At 43.6% G+C, this 15,668-nt stretch overlaps 1 protein-coding gene across 3 annotated transcripts in view; it reads left to right on the top strand.

The window, feature by feature from the left end:
- The window catches only part of POU2F3 (POU class 2 homeobox 3), a 297,141-nt gene that overhangs the window by 193,148 nt on the left and 88,325 nt on the right, over positions 1–15,668 (top strand). For all 3 annotated transcript variants that reach the window (XM_073560731.1, XM_073560733.1, XM_073560732.1), the window contains exon 3: positions 2,960–2,994. In XM_073560731.1, the coding sequence (XP_073416832.1) occupies positions 2,960–2,994 (35 nt within the window). The remainder of the gene's footprint in view (positions 1–2,959; positions 2,995–15,668) is intronic.

Genomic DNA, 15,668 nt, shown 5'->3' with positions numbered 1-15,668 from the left:
AGTGAATGGAGTAAATACATGCTGGGTGGCTCAGTTGATTGCCATTTGGATATATTGCAGCAGAAAAGAGAGCCAGCAGAGGTGGGAAGTTGTACCATACAGGCTGCTTGCTAGCAGTGAATGGAGTAAATACATGCAGGGTGGCTCAGTTTATTACCATTTTTATATATTGCAGCAGAAAAGAGAGGCAGCAGAGGTGGGAAGTTGTACCATTCAGGCTGCTTGCTAGCAGTGAATGGAGTAAATACATGCAGGGTGGCTCAGTTGATTACCATTTGGATATATTGCAACAGAAAAGAGAGCCAGCAGAGGTGGGAAGTTGTACCATTCAGGCTGCTTGCTAGCAGTGAATGGAGTAAATACATGGAGGGTGGCTCAGTTGATTACCTGTGTGAAGAGAGAAGATGAATGTTAATTCCATGCCATGTATAACTGCCGTTTTCCTGATGCTTTGCTTCTGTGATGCTTTGCTTATGGGATGCTTGCGTGCTGCACCCCACACTGCGTGCTTCCCCTTAGGAACTACTACATATATGGTTGGGTATAATTTGGCAGCTGGGGCCAGCACACCAGGGGATGGTTAGATGATCAAAGGCACTAGACCAGGCTGTGTCAATATGTTATAGCACCTTCAACCTGATAAGATCTAGAGAGGCCCCAGTCATGGATCTAAAGCCCCGTTACACACTGCGATATCGCTAGCAATATCGCTGTAAAGTCACCAATTTTGTGACGTTATAGCGATATTGCTAGCGATATCGCTGCATGTGATACTTACCTCCGATCGGCTCCCCCGCTGGTTATCGCTGGTCGCGCGAGAAGCTCCTGGATCATTTCTCGTCGGTCACTTCCTGCAGCGCTTCCTGTGGCGCCAACGAGCGACGTGTGGAGCTGGGCGGGAGGACGTCAGGATCGCCGCGTCTGACCGGTAAGTAGCGATCCCCGCCCCCTGCGATGTCGCTGGTGAGATCTGCTTGTGTGGCAGCTCACTAGCGACCACCTAGCGATGCACCAGCGATCCTGACCGCGTCATATCGCTAGTCGGGATCGCTGGTGCATCGCTAGGTGTAACGGTACCCTTAAGCAGTAAGTATTACATACAGTTCAACAAATGAATTATACCAAAGCTTTAGCAAGCACATTAAAATATGCAGCAAACTGGTAAAGCAGCAGAAGTATGGAGTTGTATCATTTGGATATATTGCAGCAGAAAAGAGAGGCAGCAGAGGTGGGAAGTTGTACCATTCAGGCTGCTTGCTAGCAGTGAATGGAGTAAATACTTGCAGGGTGGCTCATTTGATTACCTATGTGAAGAGAGAAGATGAATGTTAACTCAATGCCATGTATAACTGCCGTTTTCCTGATGCTTAGCTTCTGTAATGCTTTGCTTATGGGATGCTTGCGTGCTGCACCCCACACTGTGAAGCTGCAGCAGCTAGGATCCTTATTTGACACTCTTCTTAGTGTTCATAGACTCATAGAATGTTAGAGTTGGAAGTGACCCCCAGGGTCATTGTGTCTAACCTACTGCACAATGCAGGATTCACTATATCATCTCAGACAGATGTCTGTCCCACCCCTGATTGAAGACTTCCATTGAAGGAGAACTCTACACCTCTCGTGGCAGTCTGTTCCACTCATTCATCAAACTCACTGTCAAAAAGTTTTTTCTAATATCTTATCTGTATCTTCTCCCTTTCAGTTTTATCCCATTGCTTCTCGTATTTCCATGTGTAAATGAGAATAAGAATGGTCCCTCTATACTGTGACATCCCTTCATATGTAGACAGCTATTAAGTCTCCTCTTAGCCTTTTTTTGCAAGTTACACATTACCAGATCCTTTAACCATTCCTCATAGGACATACTTTGCAATCCACTCACCATCTTGGTAATTCCTCTCTGAACTTGCTTCAATTTTTCGATGTCTTTTTAAAATTTGGTGCCCAGAATTGGAATCAGTGCTCCAGGAGATGACCAGGGAGGAGCAGAGGGGGATGACTACTTTACTTGATCTAGACTCTGTGCTTCTCTTAATGCATCCCAGAACTGTGTTTGCCTTTTTTGCTGCTGCTGCTGCTGCATCACACTGCTCACTCATGTGCAGTTTGTAATCTCTTAGTATGCCCAATTCTTTTTCACACATGCTGTTGCATAGTTCTATTCCTCTCATTCAGTAAATGTAATTTTTGTTTTTCTTTCCCAGATGTAGAATCTTGAATTTCTCCCTGTAAAATACTGTTCTATTAGTCGCTGCCCATTATTCAAGCTTTTCTAGATTCTTCTGAAACCTTTCTCTGTCTTCTTTACTGTTAGATATTCCTCCTAGCTTTGCATCGTCTGCAAATTTTGTTTTGTGTCTGACATAACCACATCAGGTGAGCGGTACAGCCTTTTGTCCATAGCTGTAATTTGGATTAGACCCTAGAGCTCGCTTTTTTTCCCCCCCAGCAGTTTCTTAAATCTAGAGATTTATGTCCATTTGTTGGTGGTCTCTCGGATGTGATTATGTACACCCCATATATTTCTGAGAGGTAGACACAAAGATATAGATACACCCTTTTCATTATCTTGTATCCTTCTAATTCCTGCTAAGCCAAATGTCATTGTCGAATAATAAATACTGTACGTGTATTGTAAACCATTTTTTTTTGTTCAAATTGTTCCAGATTTCTTTCCTATTCAGCTTACTGAATCCCTTCACCCCTGTTAACTTTTGTTGTCTTGATTCTGATTCTTTTAAAATCAGGAATAGTAATAAAAGATAGATGATTACAAGTTTAGCCATTTGTCATGTAATAATAAATATGCATCATCATATGTGACTAACACAAATATCTCATTATTAGCAGTAAGAAATTACATGTAGTAATTGTGCTTCTAGAAATGTATTTAGGTTTTTCACAAATCTCTGTTTTGCCGTCTGCATATTATTTAATGATGTCTGTCTTTTTTCTGTAGGTGGTGAGAGAGAATCCCTAAATTTCAGCAGACAGGTGAGTCACTTCTTCATGATTTATTTGTCTTGCGTGTCATTGGCCTTCGTTTTATAGGCAGCTGTTCAAATTCATAAAGTTAAGTATCCCACAGTCTGATGGATCTAGCCAGACATTAATGTACAGTAGCTGGATGCAGCACCTCAGCATTAAGGCTCTAGATACCAATGACAGTTCAGTGAATGAGTGAAAATATTTAGTGTGCTGAATGAGCTAAATCAATATATAAAATAAATAGTTTCTTCTAAGAATCATTGGGAGAACCTTTTTGTATTTCGCCTTTATTGTTTTATTTTTCTTTCAAGCTACAAGTGCATATGGAAACCTACCTTGCAGTATGAGACAAAGTGTAACATGGCGCGGTAGCTGTGGGTGAGGTACTTGTCTCTTACGCCCTGGCACATTACATGAAGGGGGGTCCTGGCTGGGTGTGTGGACTTCTGCTTTGGGTGAACTATGCCCTTGCCGTCTGCATGTTACTGATGACTTTGGTGGTCGCCCTCATTGAAGACCTCAACATCTGATCCTGGCCAACCAATTGAAAATAAACTTTTACTTAGCGATAACTTTGTGAGAATTATGTAGTAGGTAGCGGGTACACAAGTTTATGAATGTTTCCTTGACAATACGGAGCATTTTTCACTAACAGTTTCTATTCCTTTCTCGTTACTCGTTTGTTCTTTGTCTCCACTGTTTCACTTTCCTTCACCACAGCCCAGCTCAGTACTACAGTCCAGTTAGCAAAAGTCCTATTCTCAACCCGCAATTCCGCATCTTCTTTCCCCTAAAGGGAACTATGTTGCCAATGTGGCCAGTACGTAGCTTCTCTGTTATTGACGCCTTGGAACTCCCATCTGGAACACTCTCCTCGTGTTATCTTCTCTGCCCCGTCATGGCCCGTTACCTCTCTGAGTTATGAACTTGGGGCCGTACTGCTAGGCATCTTCTACTAATACCCATCTTCGATTGATCTCTCAGTCCTTCTGTCGGCTTTCCTTTTTTCTTCACTCCTGTACACACTAACCACCGTCTCAGTCTCCCCTCTCTTTGGGACATCAGCGTCATGTGGCACAGCTTACTGTCAAGATGTGAGGCTTGCTTCAGATGCATCCGGACCCTGACATCTTGACAGGAAACTCTTTCTGTCCCTTCACCTTAGCCCTCCCACTCTGGGCTAGTCTCAATCATTAACTCTAACTCTCCCTACTGTCAGATAGAACACAATACCAACACTATTAACACTTGTCACAGTTCACATTATACAATAGAACAATACATGTGTTCTTCAAGAGGGAATGTTGGCATTCTGTCCATCTCCTTAGAATGACCAATTTGGACTATAACATGATATTCACAATGCATTTCAATGCCGGACTTAGCATAATTTTCCAATGGAAAAAACAGTTGCATATGCAATTGATTTTTTCACTTGAAAAAGACGCTAGTCCAGTGTTGAAACGCATTTTGGAAATGAAAACCGTTCAACTCATCTTGATCCTATGGATTCTTTATTACAGCAGTGCAGCCTAATATTGTTTTATGCTAAAAAGAGAGAAAAATATCAGCTCACCTTCTCAGTGGATGCTATGTAAGAAAACCTGCAGTGCCGCAGTTAGGAAACAATTTGTAGAAATAGAAAAATATCCAGCGTGTTGAAAAAAATTCAGAAGTCTGGGCAGAAGAAATGTGCAAATCTAGCATACGCATTTCGGAATTGAATCCTTATTCATTGCATACTATTTTAACACTCAGGGCTGGCTATGGGGCTGGGCCCCTGAGAAATATGGGCCCAGCACCGCCACCCCCCCCCCAGTGGCGTAGCAACTGTTTGTGGTGCCCGGGGCGGTCGAAAAATTTGCCGCCCCTTTGGTCGTTGATAATTCGGAAGCATCCGAAGAGCCCACACTACACTAAAAGATCTAATTTTTAGTCTGCTACTAACTCTGCTATTATTTCTAACTTTCTAGACTTTCAACTTCTTGCAGTTCTCTATATGTATGTATTAGCTTGATGATGCTGGATGAAGACCTAATGGCTTTTTTTAATACTAATTTTTAATAATGTGACAGAAAAAAAAACAAAGTACAAATTATTTTGGCGGACAGGGGGCGGACACTGACAGCTTGGGGTCCCTGTGCAAGAAATGTGTCCGGGCCCCCCTCCTTTTATAGCGTCAAAGCTACGTGTGTGTATATATACATATATATAGATTATTGATGTTATATAGCCACACACACACACATACAGGTATATATTACATAGTCTCCTTTATTATGTATATCCCAATCCCCCACACCCCTCATTGTCCTCCTCCCCTCGCATCCCATTATTGTCCTCTCCCCCACCTCCATCATTTTCTTCTCCACCACTATCTTTGCTTTCTCCCCCACCACTCCCATCATTGCCCATTCCACCACCTCCATCATTTCTCCTCCTCCACCACCCCCATTTATTGCCCTTTCCACCACCACCATCATTGCATTCTCACCCACAACCCCATCATTGCCCTCTCGACCATCACCCCATCATTGTCTTCTCCCCATCACTGCCTTCTCCATCACCCCATCACTGCCTTCTCCCCATCACTCCCATCATTGCCTGCTCCATCACCCCATCACTCCCATCATTGTCTGCTCCATCACCCCATCATTGCCTGCTCCATCACCCCCATCATTGCCTGCTCCATCACGCCATCACTCCCATCATTGCCTTCTCCATCACCCCATCACTGCCTTCTCCATCACCCCATCACTGCCTGCTCCATCACCCCCATCATTGCCTGCTCCATCACCCCATCACTCCCATCATTGCCTTCTCCATCACCCCATCACTGCCTTCTCCATCACCCCATCACTGCCTTCTCCATCACCCCATCACTGCCTGCTCCATCACCCCCATCATTGCCTGCTCCATCACCCCCATCACTCCCATCATTGTCTGCTCCATCACCCCATCACTGCCTGCTCCATCACTCCCATAATTGTCTGCTCCATCACCCCATCATTGCCTGCTCCATCACCCCCATCACTCCCCTCATTGCCTGCTCCATCACCCCATCACTGCCTGCTCCATCACCCCATCATTGTCTGCTCCATCACCCCATCACTGCCTGCTCCATCACCCCATCATTGTCTACTCCATCACCCCATCACTGCCTGCTCCATCACCCCATCATTGTCTGCTCCATCACCCCATCACTGCCTGCTCCATCACCCCATCACTGCCTGCTCCATCACCCCATCACTGCCTGCTCCATCACCCCCATCACTGCCTGCTCCATCACCCCCATCACTGCCTGCTCCATCACCCCATCACTGCCTTCTCCATCACCCCCATCATTGTCTGCTCCTTCACCCCATCACTGCCTTCTAGACCATCACTCCCATCACTGCCTGCTCCATCATACACACAGACATACACACACAGAGACATACATACATACATACATACATACACACATACATACACACAAGACACCACCTCTCTCCTCTCACCTGTCCGCAGCATCGCCAGCGCTTCCTCCCTCACACAGCAGCAGCCGCTGAATGATGACGTCATTCAGCGGCGCTCCTCAGTGTGAAACAGGAAGTGCGGCCTCCGGTCAGGAAGCAGGACGGACCCTTGCCGCTCCGTTCCTGCTATTCACTCTTGCAGGCAGCGGAGCTGCCGTGATCGCATCGCTCCCTGGCCGCCGCTGCACTGCACTGCAGGGTGGAATTGCTGCTGCCGCGCCGCCCCCACACACATGCCGCCTGGGGCGGACCGCCCCCCCCACGCTACGCCAGTACCCCCCACCACGCATCTCGCAATCAACTTATAGGCATCTTAGATACTGATACAGTTGAAAGCAATGATGGAGGAGAGAGTGTCATGTGACGCTTCCTCTCCCATCACTCCCCCTCTGCCTCTGACTCAACATGTGCCAGCAGTGGAGTTGCTAAGACACTGATACTCTCTGCAGGAGCCAGAGCAGCGGAGAATGAGGAGGAGAGGTAAGTATTATATGTGTGTGTGTCTGCTGCACGATACTGTGTGTGGGGGACTACACTATACTGTGTGTGGGGGGCTGCACTATACTATGTATGTGGGGGGCTGCATTTTACTGTGTGTAGGGGCTGCACTATACTGCGTGTGGGGGCCTGCATTATACTGTGTGTGTGGGGGGGGCTGCATTATACTGAATGTGAGGGATGCACTATACTGTATGGGGGGTCTGCATTATACTGTGTATGGGGAGCTGCATTATACTGTGTGTATGGGTGGCTGCATTATACTGTGTGTATGGGGGGCTGCATTATACTCTGAGGGAGCTGCATTATACTCTATCAAGGACCATAGTGAGTGCATTATACTATATGTACTATATGGGACCTGCATTATACTGTATCGAGGACTATCTGTATCCATCATTCTTCCTCAGCCAGAGCAAGGGTAGGTGCATACGGTCAGTAAACAATGCAGGTTGGACGCTGCGTACTTGTGTAGTGTCCAGATGTTACATCATAGGGGAGGGGATTTCAGTCCACTATGTGTGCACACACACCTGCGGCTCACCCGCGGAGAATGACATGCGTCGTGTCTCTCCAGACCACAGCATGTATATTTATCTTGGCAAACGCTAGTATCCGCAAGATAATTTTCACCCATACAATGTATTGGACGTGGTGAATCCGCACAGTTCAATGAACACATACGGATTCACCTGCGTTCAATAGCTGGCAGTGCTTTGGATGCAGCAGACATGTGCTGTTTCCAAAGCGATACCAATTACTGAACATTTGCACATACCCTAAAGAGGCTGGGAAACAAGCGTTAAACGACTTCATTATTGGCGATCACTCGTTTAGGGGCCTGAATTTAGCGCTTGTAAATATAACAGAAATGTTTCTGTGTGATGGTGCAATATGTGAGCAATTGGGGCCCCACTTTAAACTTTGGCCTAGAGCCCCACTTTGTCTAAAACCGGCCCTGCTAACATTGAATAGCTTTTTATGTCACATCCTGTGCAGTCATGTGGTATAGAACCGCCAATCACGTCATCAAGTTCTTATACAAGTGCAGATACATATAATACATGGTGCAAATTCATTATGACCAAGTTAATCCATTGAAAATTATAATAACGTTTAGATGATCCATATATTTTTCTATTTTTTGCACAACAGTTCATCCTTTTCTCCATTCTCGATTCAGTATCTTGGAGTTTAATTCATGCTGTAGGCTCAACAGAAATCAATTAACTAAACATCATATCAGGTGGAAGAGAAGGAAAAAGAAAAAGGATTTTTTTATGAATGAGCTATCCAAGATAATTGTCTATAAAATTATGGTAGTCTTAATTTTGAAGCAGTAGTGGATGGTGAGATATGGAGCCTGAAAGTCAAAAGTTCATAACATTGCTACCCTTTTGCTCAGCAGTGTAATATGGTTACCCTTTCCACTCAGAATGTCACCAGCCTTACATGTCTCCTGAATGGCTTATCTGTATTAGCAGTGATATATAACCTTCCTGTCTACCAGTAACTTAACTGATTGCCATGCAAGGGTCCAAGAGAGATCAGAGTGGCCTTTATGGGAATATCATTTGTCAAATATGCCATGCAAAGGTCCAAGAGAGATCAGAGTGGCCTTTATGGGAATATCATTTGTCAAATATGCCATGCAAAGGTCCAAGAGAGATCAGAGTGGCCTTTATGGGAACATCATTGGTCAAATATGCCATGCAAGGGTCCAAGAGAGATCAGAGTGGCCTTTATTGGAACATCATTGGTCAAATATGCCATGCAAAGGTCCAAGAGAGATCAGAGTGGCCTTTATGGGAACATCATTGGTCAAATATGCCATGCAAGGGTCCAAGAGAGATCAGAGTGGCCTTTATGGGAACATCATTGGTCAAATATGCCATGCAAAGGTCCAAGAGAGATCAGAGTGGCCTTTATGGGAGCATCATTGGTCAAATATGCCATGCAAGGGTCCAAGAGAGATCAGAGTGGCCTTTATTGGAACTACATTTGTCAAATATGCCATGCAAGGGTCCAAGAGAGATCAGAGTGGCCTTTATGGGAACATTATTGGTCAAATATGCCATGCAAGGGTCCAAGAGAGATCAGAGTGGCCTTTATGGGAACATCATTGGTCAAATATGCCATGCAAAGGTCTAAGAGAGATCAGAGTGGCCTTTATGGGAGCATCATTGGTCAAATATGCCATGCAAGGGTCCAAGAGAGATCAGAGTGGCCTTTATGGGAACATCATTGGTCAAATATGCCATGCAAGGGTCCAAGAGAGATCAGAGTGGCCTTTATTGGAACATCATTGGTCAAATATGCCATGCAAAGGTCCAAGAGAGATCAGAGTGGCCTTTATGGGAACATCATTGGTCAAATATGCCATGCAAGGGTCCAAGAGAGATCAGAGTGGCCTTTATGGGAACATCATTGGTCAAATATGCCATGCAAAGGTCCAAGAGAGATCAGAGTGGCCTTTATGGGAGCATCATTGGTCAAATATGCCATGCAAGGGTCCAAGAGAGATCAGAGTGGCCTTTATTGGAACTACATTTGTCAAATATGCCATGCAAGGGTCCAAGAGAGATCAGAGTGGCCTTTATGGGAACATTATTGGTCAAATATGCCATGCAAGGGTCCAAGAGAGATCAGAGTGGCCTTTATGGGAACATCATTGGTCAAATATGCCATGCAAAGGTCTAAGAGAGATCAGAGTGGCCTTTATGGGAGCATCATTGGTCAAATATGCCATGCAAGGGTCCAAGAGAGATCAGAGTGGCCTTTATTGGAACTACATTGGTCAAATATGCCATGCAAGGGTCCAAGAGAGATCGGAGTGGCCTTTATGGGAACATTATTGGTCAAATATGCCATGCAAGGGTCCAAGAGATATCAGAGTGGCCTTTATGGGAACATCATTGGTCACATATGCCATGCAAGGGTCCAAGAGAGATCAGAGTGACCTTTATGGGAACATCATTGGTCAAATATGCCATGCAAGGGTCCAAGAGAGATCAGAGTGGCCTTTATGGGAATATCATTGGTCAAATATCAAAGTAATAGAAAACTGCCAGAGGAGAAGAACTCAAGAACCTGTATTTACTTATGATTCTAATCCTTATTCTAGATGGAAATGCAATGCAAGAATATTATTAAAAATGAAAACCTAAAAAAGAACCTACATGACAATAGACAGCAGATAATTATTGTTTCTCTTTCTGTTCAGTCGGGTTTATTTTTCATTTGCATTTGACTTTGTTCTTCTTCAGCCCAGCAGTATATATCATCTATCAGTGAACACACCCTATTTACATGTTTTTGGATTGAAATTTGCATAGATGATCCCAGCCTTTCCAGTTTTACGCTTTTTTTTTCTGGAAGCTGTGACAAGCTTGAACGTGTTACATGCCAAAGGGGATCGTGGTTGATAAAACTCGTATAAGGCTGAACACAGATCCCAGAAGGATCCTATGATTGTTTCCCACATTAATAACAAATGGCTGAACAATAAATGGATGTAACAGACTAAAAGTAGAATGCAACTGCAAAACATTCCCAAAGAATGCTTCCATATTGGGCAAGAAGCTTGAACACAGGCAAGATAAGAAAGAAATAAAAGTTTGCATATCATTATACAATTCATAAAATACCATGAGACATGAGCATAAATGGGAGGTGACCAAATTCTTAGTCTGTGCTCCCAATTCATCAAGCATTTGTTGCCTGCTTTTTGGCATAAAGATGCTTGAAAAAGTTTAATGCCACTTTTAGTTGTGCATATATTTTGCAAGTTTTGGCAATTTTGCAGCAGTCCCAGCCATCTACGCCAACTTTTTTTTTTAAAGGGGGCATAGAGTACTCCAATAAAAATAGCCTAATTATTGGCAGAAGTGTGTGTTTCCATAGTTACAGACTACAAGCAAACTCTGCATTTAGTCAGATCCTGCAGTCATGTGTAACTATCTTCTCTGTGTCCCCTTGTCTCATCTCTGCAGATAGGCAAATAGAGGGGCATGAAAACTAAGTAACAAGTTTCAAATCAAAAGCCAGAGGTTGTAGGAAATAGGTTTTTCATGTTTGAAAGGGAATCTGTCACCCTTTTGAGCATTTTAAGCCAATGGGCATGCAGGTTGTATACAGGTGAAATAAAGGTACTGTCACACTTAGCGATGCACCAGCGATCCCGACCAGCGATATGACGCGGTCAGGATCGCTGGTGCATCGCTAAGTGGTCGCTGGTGAGCTGCCATACAGGCAGATCTCACCGGCGACATAGCAGCAGTCGGGGGTCGCTACTTACAGTTGTGGCCAAAAGTATTGACACCCCTGCAATTTTGTCAGATAATACTCAGTTTCTTCCTGAAAATGATTGCAAACACAAATTCTTTGTTATTATTATCTTCATTTAATTTGTCTTAAATGAAAAAACACAAAAAGAATTGTCCTACAGCCAAATTGGATATAATTCCACACCAAACATAAAAAAGAGGGTGGACAAAAGTATTGGCACTGTTCGAAAAATCATGTGATGCTTCTCTAATTTGTGTAATTAACAGCACCTGTAACTTACCTGTGGCACCTAACAGGTGTTGGCAATAACTAAATCACACTTGCAGCCAGTTGACATGGATTAAAGTTGACTCAACCTCTGTCCTGTGTCCTTGTGTGTACCACATTGAGCATGGAGAAAAGAAAGAAGACCAAAGAACTGTCTGAGGACTTGAGAAACCAAATTGTGAGGAAGCATGAGGAATCTCAAGGCTACAAGTCCATCTCCAAAGACCTGAATGTTCCTGTGTCTACCGTGCGCAGTGTCATCAAGAAGTTTAAAGCCCATGGCACTGTGGCTAACCTCCCTAGATGTGGACGGAAAAGAAAAATTGACAAGAGATTTCAATGCAAGATTGTTCGGATGTTGGCTAAAGAACCTCGACTAACATCCAAACAAGTTCAAGCTGCCCTGCAGTCCGAGGGTACAACAGTGTCAACCCGTACTATCCGTTGGCGTCTGAATGAAAAGGCACTGTATGGTAGGAGACCCAGGAAGACCCCACTTCTTACCCAGAGACATAAAAAAGCCAGGCTGGAGTTTGCCAAAACTTACTTGAAAAAGCCTAAAGCATTTTGGAAGAATGTTCTCTGGTCAGATGAGACAAAAGTAGAGCTTTTTGGGCAAAGGCATCAACATAGAGTTTACAGGAGAAAAAAAGAGGCATTCAAAGAAAAAAACACGGTCCCTATAGTCAAACATGGCAGAGGTTCCTTGATATTTTGGGGTTGCTTTGCTGCCTCTGGCACTGGACTGCTTGACCGTGTGCATGGCATTATGAAGTCTGAAGACTACCAACAAATTTTGCAGCATAATGTAGGGCCCAGTGTGAGAAAGCTGGGTCTCCCTCAGAGGTCATGGGTCTTCCAGCAGGACAATGACCCAAAACACACTTCAGAAAGCACTAGAAAATCGTTTGAGAGAAAGCACTGGAGACTTCTAAGGTGGCCAGCAATGAGTCCAGACCTGAATCCCATAGAACACCTGTGGAGAGATCTAAAAATGGCAGTTTGGAGAAGGCACCCTTCAAATATCAGGGACCTGGAGCAGTTTGCCAAAGAAGAATGGTCTAAAATTCCAGCAGAGCATTGCAAGAAACTCATTGATGGTTACCGGAAGCGGTTGGTCGCAGTTATTTTGGCAAAAGTTTGTGCAACCAAGTATTAGACTGAGGGTGCCAATACTTGTGTCTGGCCCATTTTTGGAGTTTTGTGTGAAATGATCAATGTTTTGCTTTTTGCTTCATTCTCTTTTGTGTTTTTTCATTTAAGACAAATTAAATGAAGATAATAATACCAAAGAATTTGTGATTGCAATCATTTTCAGGAAGAAACTGAGTATTATCTGACAGAATTGCAGGGGTGTCAGTACTTTTGGCCACAACTGTACCTGTCAGACGCGGCGATCCTGATGTCCTCCCGCCCGCGTCCACGCGTCGCTCGTCGGCGCCACAGGAAGACCAGCAGGAAGCTGACGACGAGAAACAGCCGAGGCCGTTCTCGCGCGATCAGCGATAACCAGCGGGGGAGCCGGTCGGAGGTAAGTATCAGACATAGCAATATCGCAATAACGTCACAAAACCAGTGACGTTATAGCGATATTGCTAGCAATATTGCTTAGTGTGACAGGCCCTTTAGTCATACCTGTATGCCTCTTTAATGTGGCCTAGTTTAGTAAAAATCATCTTTTATAGCTTCCATCAGCCAGGCTATGGGGCGTAGGCTGCTCAGAAGATAAGGCTGCCTCTGGTCTTCATTATACAAGTTTTCTCCTCGTCTTCTCTTCAGACTTTCCTTTGACATCATGTGCGCCACCGGAAATTCCGCGCCAGCACATTCTGACTGCTGTCTCTCCTAAACAAGGCCACTTCAAGGAGGCATACAGGCCTGACTAATTTCAGCATACAACTAGTATGTCCATATTATTAGCTAAAAATGCTCGAAATGGTGGCACATTCCCTTTAATGGTTTATTTTGATTGCCCTTGTCAGGCAGTATAATGTAAGCTATTCTTTCCAATAAAAAAAGAGGACCTGAAGAGGATCTGTTAAGATGCACTGCAAAATGGGCAGATATGAATCCATTTCATAAATCATGGATTTTTTTAGAAATGAAACCAGGGTTAACCAGGTGTTAGACACAGGTTTTTAAGCATATTTCACACAAACATTGTCTACGACATGCCTTCATTATTTGCTTGTTTTGGCTCCATGTCTTTCCTGAAACCTCAATATTACAAGGAAATATAGTGTACGAGGAGGGAATTCAGATCACCAAGCTGGGTCCTGTCCTATTTCCTTGGGGAAATGGGTGGGGAACACTTGGCACAGTTTGGCTTATTAGTAAACACTTTTTACAATAGAGTTAACCTCTTCTGTGCTTTGAGAAGTCACCGGTCCACAGGCACACAATATTAGCAGTATGGAAGCATAGAATGTACTTTTCTACATACATGTGGGCGTTAGCTCAGGAATCACATCTATACTACAGTATATACAAGTGGAAGATTTTGGTTGTGTGCACACAGAGTTTTTTTCTCCTGTTTTTAGAACAGAAACTGGAAAGTTTTTGACGAGTTTTGAGATTTTGAGGCAGATTTGTAGAGTGTTCACTCAGTTTCTCCTCCAAAAACTACCTTGCTTTATTGAGGCAGTAAAAACCTATGTGTATTCAGTTGGAAACTGCTTAAAGAAATGCTCCTTATTTTTGTTTTTATCCTAAGCCATATTGTAAGGCTTGTTAAAGGGTCGATATTAACTTTAAGGATTGCTACTTCCAATAGGTGGCGCTAGAGTATTACTTCTCTTCCTCTTTGAAGAGACAATTTGCAAAACATTAAAAGTATTTACAGAAAAGGGATACAACAGTGCCTCGTACATACAGTATATACCCATACAATGTGTATGTGCACAACATATCTTTTTCATGTGGATTCCACCAAAAAAAAGGACTGTAAAAGCTTCCCATAAAAACTATATATGTACTTGTTCCATCTTTTTTCTCACTTCCTTTAATTGCTTTAGGGATCGGAAACACAGGAGCGATAAAAAGTAGTGTCATGCTCATTCTTTGGGTGGCTTCTGCCAGGACATCACTTGCTCTGTACAGTTGTGGCCAAAAGTATTGACACCCCTGCAATTCTGTCAGATAATACTCAGTTTCTTCCTGAAAATGATTGCAAACACAAATTCTTAGTTATTATTATCTTCATTTAATTTGTCTTAAATGAAAAAACACAAAAAGAACTGTCCTAAAGCCAAATTGGATATAATTCCACACCAAACATAAAAAAGAGGGTGGACAAAAGTATTGGCACTATTCGAAAAATCATGTGATGCTTCTCTAATTTGTGTAATTAACAGCACCTGTAACTTACCTGTGGCAGCTAACAGGGGTTGGAAATAACTAAATCACACTTGCAGCCAGTTGACATGGATTAAAGTTGACTCAACCTCTGTCCTGTGTCCTTGTGTGTACCACATTGAGCATGGAGAAAAGAAAGAAGACCAAATAACTGTCTGAAGACTTGAGAAACCAAATTGTGAGGAAGCATGAGCAATCTCAAGGCTACAAGTCCATCTCCAAAGACCTGAATGTTCCTGTGTCTACCGTGCGCAGTGTCATCAAGAAGTTTAAAGCCCATGGCACTGTGACTAACCTCCCTAGATGTGGATGAAAAAGAAAAATTGACAAGAGATTTCAACGCAAGATTGTGCGGATGTTGGATAAAGAACCTCGACTAATATCCAAACAAGTTCAAGCTGCTCTGCAGTCCGAGGGTACAACAGTGTCAACCCGTACTATCCGTCGGCATCTGAATGAAAAGGGACTGTATGGTAGGAGACCCAGGAAGACCCCACTTCTTTCCCCGAGACATAAAAAAGCCAGGCTGGAGTTTGCCAGAACTTACCTGAAAAAGCCTAAAATGTTTTGGAAGAATGTTCTCTGGTCAGATGAGACATAAGTAGAGCTTTTTGGGCAAAGGCATCAACATAGAGTTTACAGGAGAAAAAAAGAGGCATTCAAAGAAAAAACACGGTCCCTACAGTCAAACATGGCGGAGGTTCCCTGATGTTTTGGGGTTGCTTTGCTGCCTCTGGCACTGGACTGCTTGACCGT

Source organism: Dendrobates tinctorius, unplaced genomic scaffold (assembly GCF_039654945.1).
Source record: "Dendrobates tinctorius isolate UK_male_01 unplaced genomic scaffold, ASM3965494v1 ptg000303l, whole genome shotgun sequence".
In the NCBI taxonomy this organism is placed as follows: domain Eukaryota; kingdom Metazoa; phylum Chordata; class Amphibia; order Anura; family Dendrobatidae; genus Dendrobates; species Dendrobates tinctorius.
This window is presented reverse-complemented; position numbering and strand designations above follow the sequence as displayed.